This window comes from Carlito syrichta, unplaced genomic scaffold, assembly GCF_000164805.1.
Source record: "Carlito syrichta isolate Samal-C Ts95f unplaced genomic scaffold, Tarsius_syrichta-2.0.1 Scaffold308346, whole genome shotgun sequence".
Lineage (NCBI taxonomy): Eukaryota > Metazoa > Chordata > Mammalia > Primates > Tarsiidae > Carlito > Carlito syrichta.
The window spans coordinates 29,538-40,365 of record NW_007252442.1 but is presented as its reverse complement, the minus strand read 5'-3'; the positions used below and the strand labels follow the sequence as shown (position 1 = coordinate 40,365).

The 10,828-nt window shown below is 56.7% G+C and overlaps 1 protein-coding gene across 3 annotated transcripts; it reads right to left on the bottom strand.

Moving 5' to 3' along the window:
* Positions 1-6,422: 6,422 nt before the first annotated feature.
* Positions 6,423-10,081, bottom strand: LY6E (lymphocyte antigen 6 family member E). 3 transcript variants are annotated; one of them, XM_008065435.1, is made up of 4 exons: positions 9,981-10,081; positions 7,915-8,025; positions 7,455-7,574; positions 6,423-7,308 (listed from the first exon to the last, which is right to left on the bottom strand). In XM_008065435.1, the coding sequence occupies exons 2-4, from the start codon at positions 7,964-7,966 to the stop codon at positions 7,088-7,090; spliced, it is 393 nt and encodes a 130-aa protein (XP_008063626.1). In that variant the 5' UTR covers positions 7,967-8,025; positions 9,981-10,081; the 3' UTR covers positions 6,423-7,087. The 3 variants fall into 3 exon arrangements, with proteins under 3 accessions (XP_008063626.1, XP_008063628.1, XP_008063627.1); XM_008065437.1 differs by having other exon boundaries at positions 7,915-8,020; XM_008065436.1 differs by lacking the exon at positions 9,981-10,081 and adding an exon at positions 8,187-8,272.
* Positions 10,082-10,828: the final 747 nt, after the last annotated feature.

The following is a 10,828-nucleotide window of genomic DNA, read 5'->3' as shown; positions in this document are numbered from 1 at the left end:
TTGTGGAGATGAGGTCTCGCTGCCCAGGCGGGTCTCAAACCCACGGGCTCAGGCAATCCACTCACCTCAGCCTCCCAAAGGCATCCTTTTTATTTTATTTTGAGTTGGAGTACCCCCTCTGTCACCAAGGCCGGAGTGCAGTGGCACACTCACAGCCACACCAGCGTTGACTTGCTGGGCTTCAGTGATCCTTCTTCCTCAGCCTTCCAAGTAGCCGGAACTACAGCTGTGCACTACCCCTTCCGGCTAACTCCCATGCTTTCTATATCAAGTTTCCCTTTAAGAACGCCTTCAACCATCCTGAAAATTTGAAGTGGTCTTTTTGTGACTATAGTCTGTCATCTCTTCAGGTTACTGGTTCTTGAATGAAACCTATTTTTCTTTCCACCAACTCTTGTCTCTAGAGTTTGGTTTTCTGGTGACGAGCGGCATGACTTGGGTCCACTTAAAATACCCCTAGCAATATTCTATTTTAACTTCTCTATTACTTGGTTTTAATATGTCTGGCTCAGCCATAACCAGGACATGAGACAAGCTGTTAGCTAGGTGTCACATGAGCAAAGTGGGTACAGAACCAGCAGAGCAGCCCCGCTCACGCTGGCCCTGCTGGCACTGCCCCTTCAGGTCTGAGTGCCCAGTGCTTAGGACATAGCTGCCCTGAGTCACCTGGGGGTCTTCTGTGCCTGACTTGTCTTCCCCAAGGGTCGAGAGCCAGCTTCCATCCTGTCTGGGCCCAGCCTCCCAGAAGCCACGGAATCTCTTGCCGGGGTGGGAGAAACTGCATGCAGGGTCTCTACTCCCAAGCTTGAGACCCCCAAGGGTCCAATCCTGATTCTAACATGGGGAGCGGCTCCCCAGCAATGTCACCCTTCTTTCTTTCTTTTTTTTTTGTTTTGAGTTGGAGTCTCACTGTCACCCAGACTGGAGTGCAGTGGCCGCTCCCAGCCACCGTAGCCTTGACCTGCTGGGCTCCGGCGATCCTTCTGCCTCAGTCTTCCAAGTAGCTGAACTACAGGTGTGCGCTACCACGCCTGGTTAATTTTTGATTTATTGTAGAGATGAGGTCTCGCCAAGTTGCCCAGGCAGGTCTCGAACCCACGGGCTCAGGCAATCCACTCACCTCAGCCTCCCAAAGGCACGGGATTACAGACTGAGCCACCGTGCCCGGCTTCTGTGGGTCTTCATCTTAGACAGCCCTCCCTTCCTTCTGTCCAGCACCTTCTGTGATCACCCATGGTCCTCCTGGCACCATCTACCTGTCCCATTTCCTGTGTCTTCTGATTCTCTCTGAAGAACAAATGCAGGTGTGGGTGTGATGGGGATGGACAAGGGGTACTGATTGGGAGGGACAGGGGTGGGATAGGAGGTGGGCAAGACAGAGTTCTGGGTCTCCTAGGGGGAGACCCCAGGCCATCCAACCCCCAGTTACGAGTGGTCTCACTCCCTGTACAGGAAACAGGGGGTGCCTGGCCCAGGTTCTCAATGCTGAGCTTGAGACTCAACTTTGCCCTTGCCTGGCCCCTCCTAGGCTCTATCTGCACAGTGGCTGCTAGCAAGGGGCTCTGCGGGAGACTCTCGTCCTGGGCATGCCTGGCGCCAGCCTTGACCTCTGAGTCTCATACCAGCTTTTTCCTCCTTTCAACACCCTGGTACACCAGGGAACTGAAACTGAGCCCTGAGCACCAGGAAACAGAAACTCAGAGGCTCTGAGCCCAGAATCCTCCCCACCCCCAGTCAGAATCAGAATTTCTTCACCTCAGGCATCCTTCCTCCTAACACCCCAGGGAACAACCCCTCTCTTGGTTCATGCCTATAATCCCAGCACTTTGGGAGGCAGAGGTTGCTTGAGCCCAGGAGTTTGAGACCAGCCTGGACAATATAGCAAGACTCAAAAAATCAAAACATTTGCTGGGCATGGTGGTACATGTCTGTAGTCGCAGCTACTTGGGAGGCTGAAGCAGAAAAATTGCTTGAGCCCAGGAGGTCGAGGCTGCAGCAATCGCTGATTGTGCTGCTGCACTCCTGCCTGGGCAGAAGAGTGAGACCTCGACTCAAAACACAAAACAAAACAGAAGGGGGCAGAGGATCTCAGGCTTAGAGCCACCACACTGAGCTGAGCCCTCACTGTGTCTGGACCCAGGCCATGAAGGTCACTGGCTCCATGCTGTTGTGGGTGAAGCCAGATGAGTGGGGAGTGGAGATAGGGGTGCTGAGGGAGAGGGGAAAGAGGAAGATGCATGAATGTGGGACTGAGAGAGCTTCTGAATGCCATGCGGAGGCTCCAGATGCCAGTGGGACGCTGCCCACAATTTTGAGTGGCCAATGAAAAGCCAAGAGCCCCACACTTCACTGCCCAGGCATGATGTGAAGATGGGCCAGACCCCTCTGTGCTCCCAGGCCTTCTGCTCATGCTGCCGTGAGGGATGGAACCCACCCTTCAGCCTCTGATCCTGATCTGCACCTTCCCTACCCCACTGAAGGTCTGGACATTGAGTGCTTCCACTGCTCTGATGTCTTGGACCCTAGCTTGTGCCACTCCTACCCCATGGAGGCTTAAAGTTGTCCTGTGATCACTGGCACTGTCAGTAGGATGAAGAAACCTCTGGGTGGGGGCACTAGCCGGGGCAGCATTCCAGGGGCTCTGCCTTGAGGCTCCCCAGCCTGGTGAAAGCTCAGTTCTGGGGGCAGAGCTCAGAGACTGGGTCAGGCTGATCTGTCTCAGAATGGGCTCTGGGCACAGGTTTGCTCTGTTCTGGTTGCCTCAGTGTCCCCACTGGCTTTCAAGGGTCTGTGGGGAAGGATCCAAGTGGCCTCAAGCAGGCCTTCAGTGCCAGATGTCCTCCTTTCTTGCCCACAGGAAAGACCAGCTGTATTAGCAAGGGTTGTGGCTCTCAGTGTCCAGATTATCAGCAGAATCCTCCTATTGTCCCTAGAGAATCTTTCCCCATAGAAAGGCAGAATGGACAGACTGATCTGAAGACTGAAAGCTGAATGTGACTTCCTATGAAAAGAACCTCTAGTGGGGCTGCCGGAGTGGGGCTTGGCCTCTGGGGCATGGTGGGGGAGCTGCTGCTCAGCCTGGTGCCTGTCCTTCTCTGGGCCGTCCTGTGAGCCTCCTGGCCCTCCCCAGCACTACTCCTGGTGGGTAAATTAGATGAGAGGAGGGTGGTCTCCTGGTCCAGCCCTCACCTTCCTATCGGTCTTCTGCCACACGTGGACGTTCACAAGACAATGGCTGCACTCCACAACTCAGGATCTCTAAGTCATCCCCTTCCCCTGGAGCTGTGGGCACAAGCTCCCACCTCACCCCACAGCATTGCCACCTACTGGCCTGGATATTACATGCTTTCTGCCCAAAGACTGTCCTGTACCGTCGGAGTCTGGCCTGTCGTCTTCGAGGGCTTCCAGCAAACTCCCCAGGTGGGGATCAGAAAGGGGAGGGCCTTCCCCAGAGAGTCCCAGCCCATGGACTCACTTTCCAGCCAGAGCAGCCTCAACCACCAGCCCCTGGGGTCCAAGAGCAGCTGTGGGGTGACACATACAGTGACAACATGAGCACACCCTGGATATGGCCCTGAGTAGGGGGTTAGAGACTAGGGAGGGGTCCTGGGAGTGGCCAATCCATGATGTCCCTCGCCCCTCAAGCTCCAGCTTGGGCATGCAGGTCATGCTGAGGTCAAGGGCATGGTGTTCTCCACCCCTGCTGACCATATCTTGTGCACTTTTGAGGCAGTTGGCCCCCCAGGTTGGTTCAGACCTGATCAGGCATGCCTAGATCAATGCCCATCACTTTTGGTACCTTTAGTTCACTTTGGTTCATTATACTAAGAATCCCACCCCTAGAGAGAATCCATAGTCATTCTGTGTACACGTGATTGTATAAGTGCCTTCTCATACTATGCCTGCACACTAGAAACCCTACCCTTTCCACGCTTACCCTTGCACTCTGCCCAATGTAAAATGCTCTATAAACTGTGTGCCTTTTTTTTGAGTTGGAGTCTCACTCGGTCGCCCAGACTGGAGTGCAGTAGCCGCTCCCAGCCACCGCAGCCTCGCCTGCTGGGCTCCGACGATCCTTCTGCCTCAGCCTTCCGAGTAGCTGGAATTACAGGCATGCACTACCACGCCCGGCTAATTTTTTGATTTATTGTAGAGATGAGGTCTCGCTGCCCAGGCGGGTCTCAAACCCACGGGCTCAGGCAATCCACTCAACTCAGCCTCCCAAAGACGCGGGATTACACGAGCCTGGCTTCTGTGTGCCTTTTACAACCAAGAGCGGGTTTTTCCTGTCCAGGTGACTGCTCCTGGACCACCTTCCCTGTAAGTTCCGGATCTGTTGTCCCTTTTGGGGTTTCTGGGAGTCTTGCAAAACAGCAGCCTCGATGATCTCACACTCGAGGGCTCAGTCCCTCCAGGAAGACTTGCTGTTGGGGGCTTGGCAGATGGAAGGAAAAAAAAAAGAGAAAGGTAGCCAGGCTTGGTGGCTCAGCCTGTGATCCCTCGCTTGGGGAGGCTGAGGTGAGTGGATTGCCTGAGCTCACGGGTTCGAGACCCACCTGGGCAACTTGGTGAGACCTCATCTCTACAATAAATCAAAAATTAGCTGGGTGTGGTAGTGCACGCCTGTAGTTCCAGCTACTTGGAAGGCTGAGGCGGAAGGATCGCCAGAGCTCAACAGGTCGAGGCTGCGGTGGCTGGAAGCGGCCACTGCACTCCAGTCTGGGCGACAGAGTGAGACTCCAACTCAAAAAAAAAAAAAAATAAAAAAAATTAGAGGTGTGGAGCTCCCAGTACTTGTGGCGAGTCCAGGAGAAGGCTGAGAAGACGCAGGAAGCTGGGACACTGCAGGCCCAGGCTGGCCCGTGACCACAAGGTTTCTGGGGAATGTAGGTAGCATCTGAGAGGGGCTCAGGCTAGTGGCCTGTGGACCTCTGGAAATCACAAGAGGGCGGAGGTGTCAAGGGGGCAGCTCATGTGGATTTGGGGGAGGTGGTACAGGGCCCTGCCTGGGCCTGACTGTTGGAGGGTCCCCACAGGAGCTGAGCAGCAGGAGGCAGGTGAGGGTCCAGCACCAGGACCTGCCATTGACTTTCCAGAGACATCTGTGAGCAGCTGCCAGGAAGCAGGGAGCTGATTTGACTACAAAGAGGACCACCCTAGCACCAGGGCAGAAACTGAGCAGGATGGGGGCGGGATCTGGGCTGGGCCCTCCAGCCCTAGAGTCTGTTTTCCCTCTCCCCCTTCTTCCTCCTCCCTGCTTCTTTCTCTCTACCCCTCCCTAGGCTTCAGGAAATTGAAACTCAGTGCCCTAGGCTCCTCCCCATCCCTCCCAGAGCACACAGCTCAGGCTTTCTCTGCTCCTGGACACTAATCTGTCCCTCCTAGCCTCCCACCTCCACAGGGAGGGGAAGCAGGAAACAGGCAGGACCACCAGCCACCCCCAGGAGGTCAGGGCTGCCTCTGACTTCAGCCCTAAAAGGAATTTGCCCTCCATCCCAGAGCACAGGGCATACTGGACCCTAGGGTCACAGAGCCTAGCAGGGCAAGTGGTTTCAACTCTGAACTTCAGTTTCCCTTTCTCAAAAAATGTGGATAAACCTACCAACCACTTAGTGTCATGACTCTTGTGAGTCATAAGAAATAACATTGCCGGCACGGTGTAATCCCAGCACTTTGGAATGTTGAGGCAAGAGGATTGCCTGAGGCCAGGGATTTGAGATCAGCCTGGGCACTTGGCCAGACCTCATCTCTACAGTAAATAAAAAAATTAGCTGGGCGTGGTGGCCCGAGCCTGTGGTGGCTGTGAGTGTGCCACTGTACTTCCGCCTAGGTGACAGAGTGACTCCTATGCCCCCAAAAAAAAGAAAAAAAAAAAAGAAAAAGAAAATCACCTAGAAAGTAGGAGAAAATGTCCAGAAATGGAGGCACAAATTAGCATTACCAGGAACAGAGCATGTTACAGAAATCCCTGTCACTAGTTTGCACCCACTGTGGCTCTAGTGTCCCTCAGATAGATTAGTTGAGCTCTGGCCTATCTGGTTCTACCCCTGGGCCTGGCTTTGTGCCCACCTTCATCAGACACCCTGTTCCCAGGTCCTACAACCCTGGGTGTTGCTCTGGCCCACGAGTGTGCTCCTTCCTACAGGTTCTGGGATGAAGGACCCCAGGTCCCCCCACCCCCCACCTCCCTTTCCCTATGGAAGGTTGAACTCACTAGACTTACCCAGCTTGGGGCAGGAGAAAGTATAAAATATCAGGTTGGGTTCCCTTCTAGGACTGCCCAAGGAATTCCTTCTCCTCCCCCACTACCCCAAATGGAGCCCCAAGCCCCTCAGAACCTGGGGCTCTCTGCTTCGTCCTCCCCTCATATTAGGACCCTGCTGGGAAGCGGGGCTCCCAAGCACCAGAAACAGCACAGGAAGGGGTGGGAACATCTGTGTTTATTTGAGGCACCAAAGCAGCAGGAGGGCTCCAGTGTGGGGGTGAGAGGGGGCAGGGACAGGGACTGGCTGGACTTGGGGATGGGGGCTTGGGGCTGGAAGCTGTAGAAACCCTGGCCTCCAGAGACTGTCCTTGGAGTGCAGTGCGGGTGCAGCAATGCCAGGAAAAGGGGCTCTGGTGGGGCTCAGGGTTCTTCAGGCTGCTCTCACTCCTCCCTCCCCCAAACACAGCACTGGCCTCACACTCGCACCTGCACAGCAAACCCACCCACCATGCAGCAACCACACCACCCACACTCACAAGCACACAATCCCAGAACACCAGGGCCTGGGCTTAGGTGTCCCCACTGTGTGTCTACGGGACTCAGTCCTGACTCCAGACTCTAAGTCTTCAGGGAGCCCCTCATCCCTTCCCTCGTCCCCCAAGGAAGGTCCATAATTGACCCCAGAAGTGAGGGTAGCTGGTCCCACTTGGGGCAGGGGCTGGAGCCCGTGTAGGTGCAGAGGGTGAGCCTGACCCTAGGGACCTGGGGCCGAGGGGGTTGGTCAGGCACGTGAGGAGGCTCTGATATCCTCTTGGGATCTGGGAGGGGATGGGGTTTCCTTCCTGAGCTGAGGGGCAGTGGGCAGGTGCAGGGTCAGAGAGGTCAGGGGCCAAGACGTAGCAGAGCTGGCAGCAGGCTGAGCAGCAGCCCGAGGCCCAGCAGGGTGGCGCTGGCCCGCAGCCCGCCGTCAGCTGCGCTGAAATTGCACAGGAAGCTCTGGCAGCAGTGGGTACCCACGGACGCCACACCGAGATTGACGCTTGGGCCGGGGCAGATTGGGGAGCAGCCCTTGTTCAGGCTGTGGCCGAAGTCCACAACCTTTCCTGCATGGGAAAATGAGGTTGTGAGGAGAGAGACAGGTTGGCTTCAGGCAGACAGAGACAGTTTCTGCCAAGCCCTAGCCTGCCAGGGAGATGGCCAGAAAAGGACGACGGAGTCTGAGGCCTGGCTGTCCCTTGCCAGCACTTACCAACGCCAGCAGCAGCAGATATAGTCACACAGTAGTTGTCCGATTCAGAGCAGATGGTTGGCTTCAGGCAGTAAAAATTGCTGTTCTGATTCGTGCAGGAGAAGCACACCAGCGAGTGGGCTGTGAAAAGCGACACCTATCTCATGCCTGCATTAGCTTCCAGTGTCCCTCCCAGTCCTGACTCCAATGGGCATTTACTGAGCAACTACTGTATGTCAGGGCCTTGGCTAGAGATGGAGGAATGGCAATGGCTGTGAGACCACAGCCTGGCTCACAAGCAGCTAGGGTGACATTCAAATACACAGTGAGACAATGGCTGCCAGGACTGCGATCTCCAGTGGGAGGTGAAGGAAGTGATTCACTTCAGTAGGGGGAGAGAGACTGGGAAGGTGATGATACGGGAGCCGGGATGGAAGGGCACAGCCTGTGCAAAGGTCTGGGGGCTCTGAGGGCATCTCACCTCTCTCCACACCCAGGAGGGCAGCCAGCAGCACCGGCAAGAAGACCTTCATCCTGGAGGGGACAGATGTCCCGTCTAGGGCCTCGCGAAGCCAAAGAAGCCTGTCCTGCTCTGGAGAGACACTGCTCGTTAGAGGGCCTGACTGCCCACCCCATGCCCAGGATCTTGGCTTAGATCAGCACCAGCCAAGAGCAGTGCCTTGTTCTTCCAAGGTCCATGTGCTCCTACTTTGTGGATGGGGACAGGGAGAGAAAAGAGTAGTGGGGACCTACCAGCACCAGCAGCAGAGACGGTGTTTTACTCCTAACACACCCCTCACTCCATAAAGGCACTTTCTAGTTGATATCCCTCCCCAAACCTGGGGAGAGAACAAAACCAGAAGCCAGATCAAAGAACTAACACTCTCTGCCTCAGTCTTCCAAGTAATTGGAATTACAAGCATGTGCTACCATGCCCAGCTAATTTAAAAAAAAAAATTTATTGTAGAGATGAGGTCTTGCCAAGTTGCCCAGGCTGGTCTCAAACCTGCAGGCTCAGGCAATCCTCTCACCTTGGCCTCCCAAAGTGCTGGGATTATAGGCGTGAACCATCACGCCTGGCTCTCCATTCTTTATGTTATTCAATTCTTAAGACAACAATCCTGTAAGTATCTGCTATTCTTCCATTCTATGACTGGGAGATGGGCAGAGAGACAAAGCTGTGGCCATCAGTCACACAGCAGGAAGGGGCCCAGGTGAGCCTCAGCCAGGTGAGTCAGCAGGGCCTGCTCTACAGTGGGGAAGCAGGAGCCCACAGGACTGGGTGGGGAAAGAACTTGGAATGTGACCAGGTGGGGTTTTGGTACTCTATTTTCTATGCAGCATGGTGTTGGAGGAGTCTGCTGCCTTCAGCCAAAGACAAACAGTGGGTGAGGGTGTGGGGAGGGGTACTCCGGGCTTGGAAAGCTTGGGCGCTGGGAGGAAGGACGATGCTTGGGAGAGAACAGATCTTGGAAGGGGCCTGGCAGAGACCCCTAAGGGAGAGCAGCAAGGCAGGCTCCTGAGGCCTGGGCTGACGTCCTGGGGCTGGGAGTAAGAACCCAGATGGCCAAGAACAGTGCCAAGTCCAGCTGAGGACTGCCCCCACCTCCAGACAGCCTGAGGAGGAAGGATTTCCAATTCCTCCCCCATAAAGTGAGGTTTTGGTGTGGAGGAGCCCAAGGAAGTCCTGGCATGCAAGGCCACAAACTGGTCCAGCCGATGCCGCCACCTGTCCACCGGAAGGCACCCAATCATAGGGCCACCAGGCTTACTTAAGGCATTGGCCCAAATGGAAGGGCAATCGGCATGTCAGGTGAGACTATCTGATGGGCAAAGGGAGTTCAGTGCCAGCCGGCAGGCTGTGAGGGCAGCGCCACCTGAGACCCAGGCTGCACTCTTCCCCAGGTTCACAGAAGCTGACCTGAGACCCAGCAGCTGCCCGGCCAGCAAGAGCCTCTCCTGGTCTCCAGGGATGGGTAAGGGACCAGGTGGCCGACCTCAGGAGGCCTAGGATCCTAGGACTTCATTTGCATGCACAATTTGTGTCAAACAAAGCTCTAGCCCCCTTCCCTGGAGCGGGTTTCAGTTCCCCAACGTAGTTCACCAGGGCGATTAATTCTCCCCTTCCCGCCAGAACGTTCCACAAGATGCCGAGCCTCCTGCTCTAGTCAACAAGACTATTCCTCCCCAGCCCACGCTGGGGAGTCAGGGGTGTCTAGAGTTGGGTGATGGGCCCCAGTGGCTGCGCAGCCCTGGGCCGGCCAGGAGGGCGCCTGGCAGCCGTCTCGGCCCGCCCCTGCCCCGGATCTTTTGAAATATTCGGGACGGAGGGGGATGGAAGTAGAGGTTCACCTCCTTGGGAACGGGCCCGCAGATAGCCCCGATTCCCAGCCTCCCCCTCTCCTCACCCCTCCCCCGGCTCCTGTAGGGCGCCTTCCGCCGCGCGGGGCTGGGCTAGGGGCCGCATGCATCGTGGCCAAGGCCGTCCTGCTCCGGCGCGTCCCCGTAGGCAGCGTGGGCGCCCGAGGTCGGGCCCCGCGGACTCACCGCCAGGCGGACGCAGGCGCCAGCGACCTCTCGGAGCTCCTCAACCCTAGCGCGCTCCAGACCGCGGCAGCCTCGGCGACTCCCAGGCAGGCCGAGCGCGGGGCCAGATGGTGGGGGTGGGCCCGCGGGCGGGGCCTCCGGGGGGCGGAGCCGAGGCGTTCCCGCGGGTGGGGCCTGGCGTCGGCTTTCGCCCAGGCCACCGGCTTCTAAGGGTCCTGGGACCGTGGCCCTCTTGCGAGAGCGCTACCCTCTCCACCATCAGACTCTGACCTGAGCATCGCGCCCGCAAGACTGCGGTGGGCACCCGGATCACCACTTGGAGGCTCGCCCTAGGCTCCATGTGACAGATGGGGAGGCTGGATCCGGATAGGGGCTGGGACCGCTCTCCCCCAATAATTCCCTAGCAAAGTGGCTCCTGAGGCCCGGCCCGTCCTCTTTCTACCTGGCCCTGCTGTGCGCCTGGCTAGTCTTTCTCAGTTCCCCCACGGTGACATCGCGGACAGACCTGGCGGGGCTGGACAAATGACCAGGTCAGTGTAACAGTCTTTGACACCTCTGGACTTGTGGGCAGGCCTCACACCAGTCCTTGTTCTGGTCAGGCGCGTCAGGGTGCTTCTGCATAGGCCAGGAGGCCCACTCTTGACCAGACACATTTTGAGCTGAGCACAGAGGGGAAGAATCCGAAGAGGCCCAGGGCGCAGTACTGGAGAGCCAGAGTGGATGGAAGTGGTGAGAACATAGGGATGATATATTCCTCACTGTGCCCTCTCAGCCAGGGACTTCTGGAGGTTATCTTGTCCCTGCTCCCCTCTCCCTGCTTAGCTGTTTCCTGTCCATCCCACTCGCAG

What these genes read in the sequence shown, in the direction of transcription:
- LY6E (XM_008065435.1), bottom strand. Translation starts at nt 7,966, where the DNA reads ATGAAGGTCTTCTTGCCGGTGCTGCTGGCTGCCCTCCTGGGTGTGGAG. An exon ending in CCTCCTGGGTGTGGAGAGAG is followed by an intron (nt 7,575 to 7,914) that starts GTGAGATGCCCT and finishes CGCTTTTCACAG; the next exon opens with CCCACTCGCTGGTGTGCTTC. An exon ending in ATCTGCTGCTGCTGGCGTTG is followed by an intron (nt 7,309 to 7,454) that starts GTAAGTGCTGGC and finishes TTTCCCATGCAG; the next exon opens with GAAAGGTTGTGGACTTCGGC.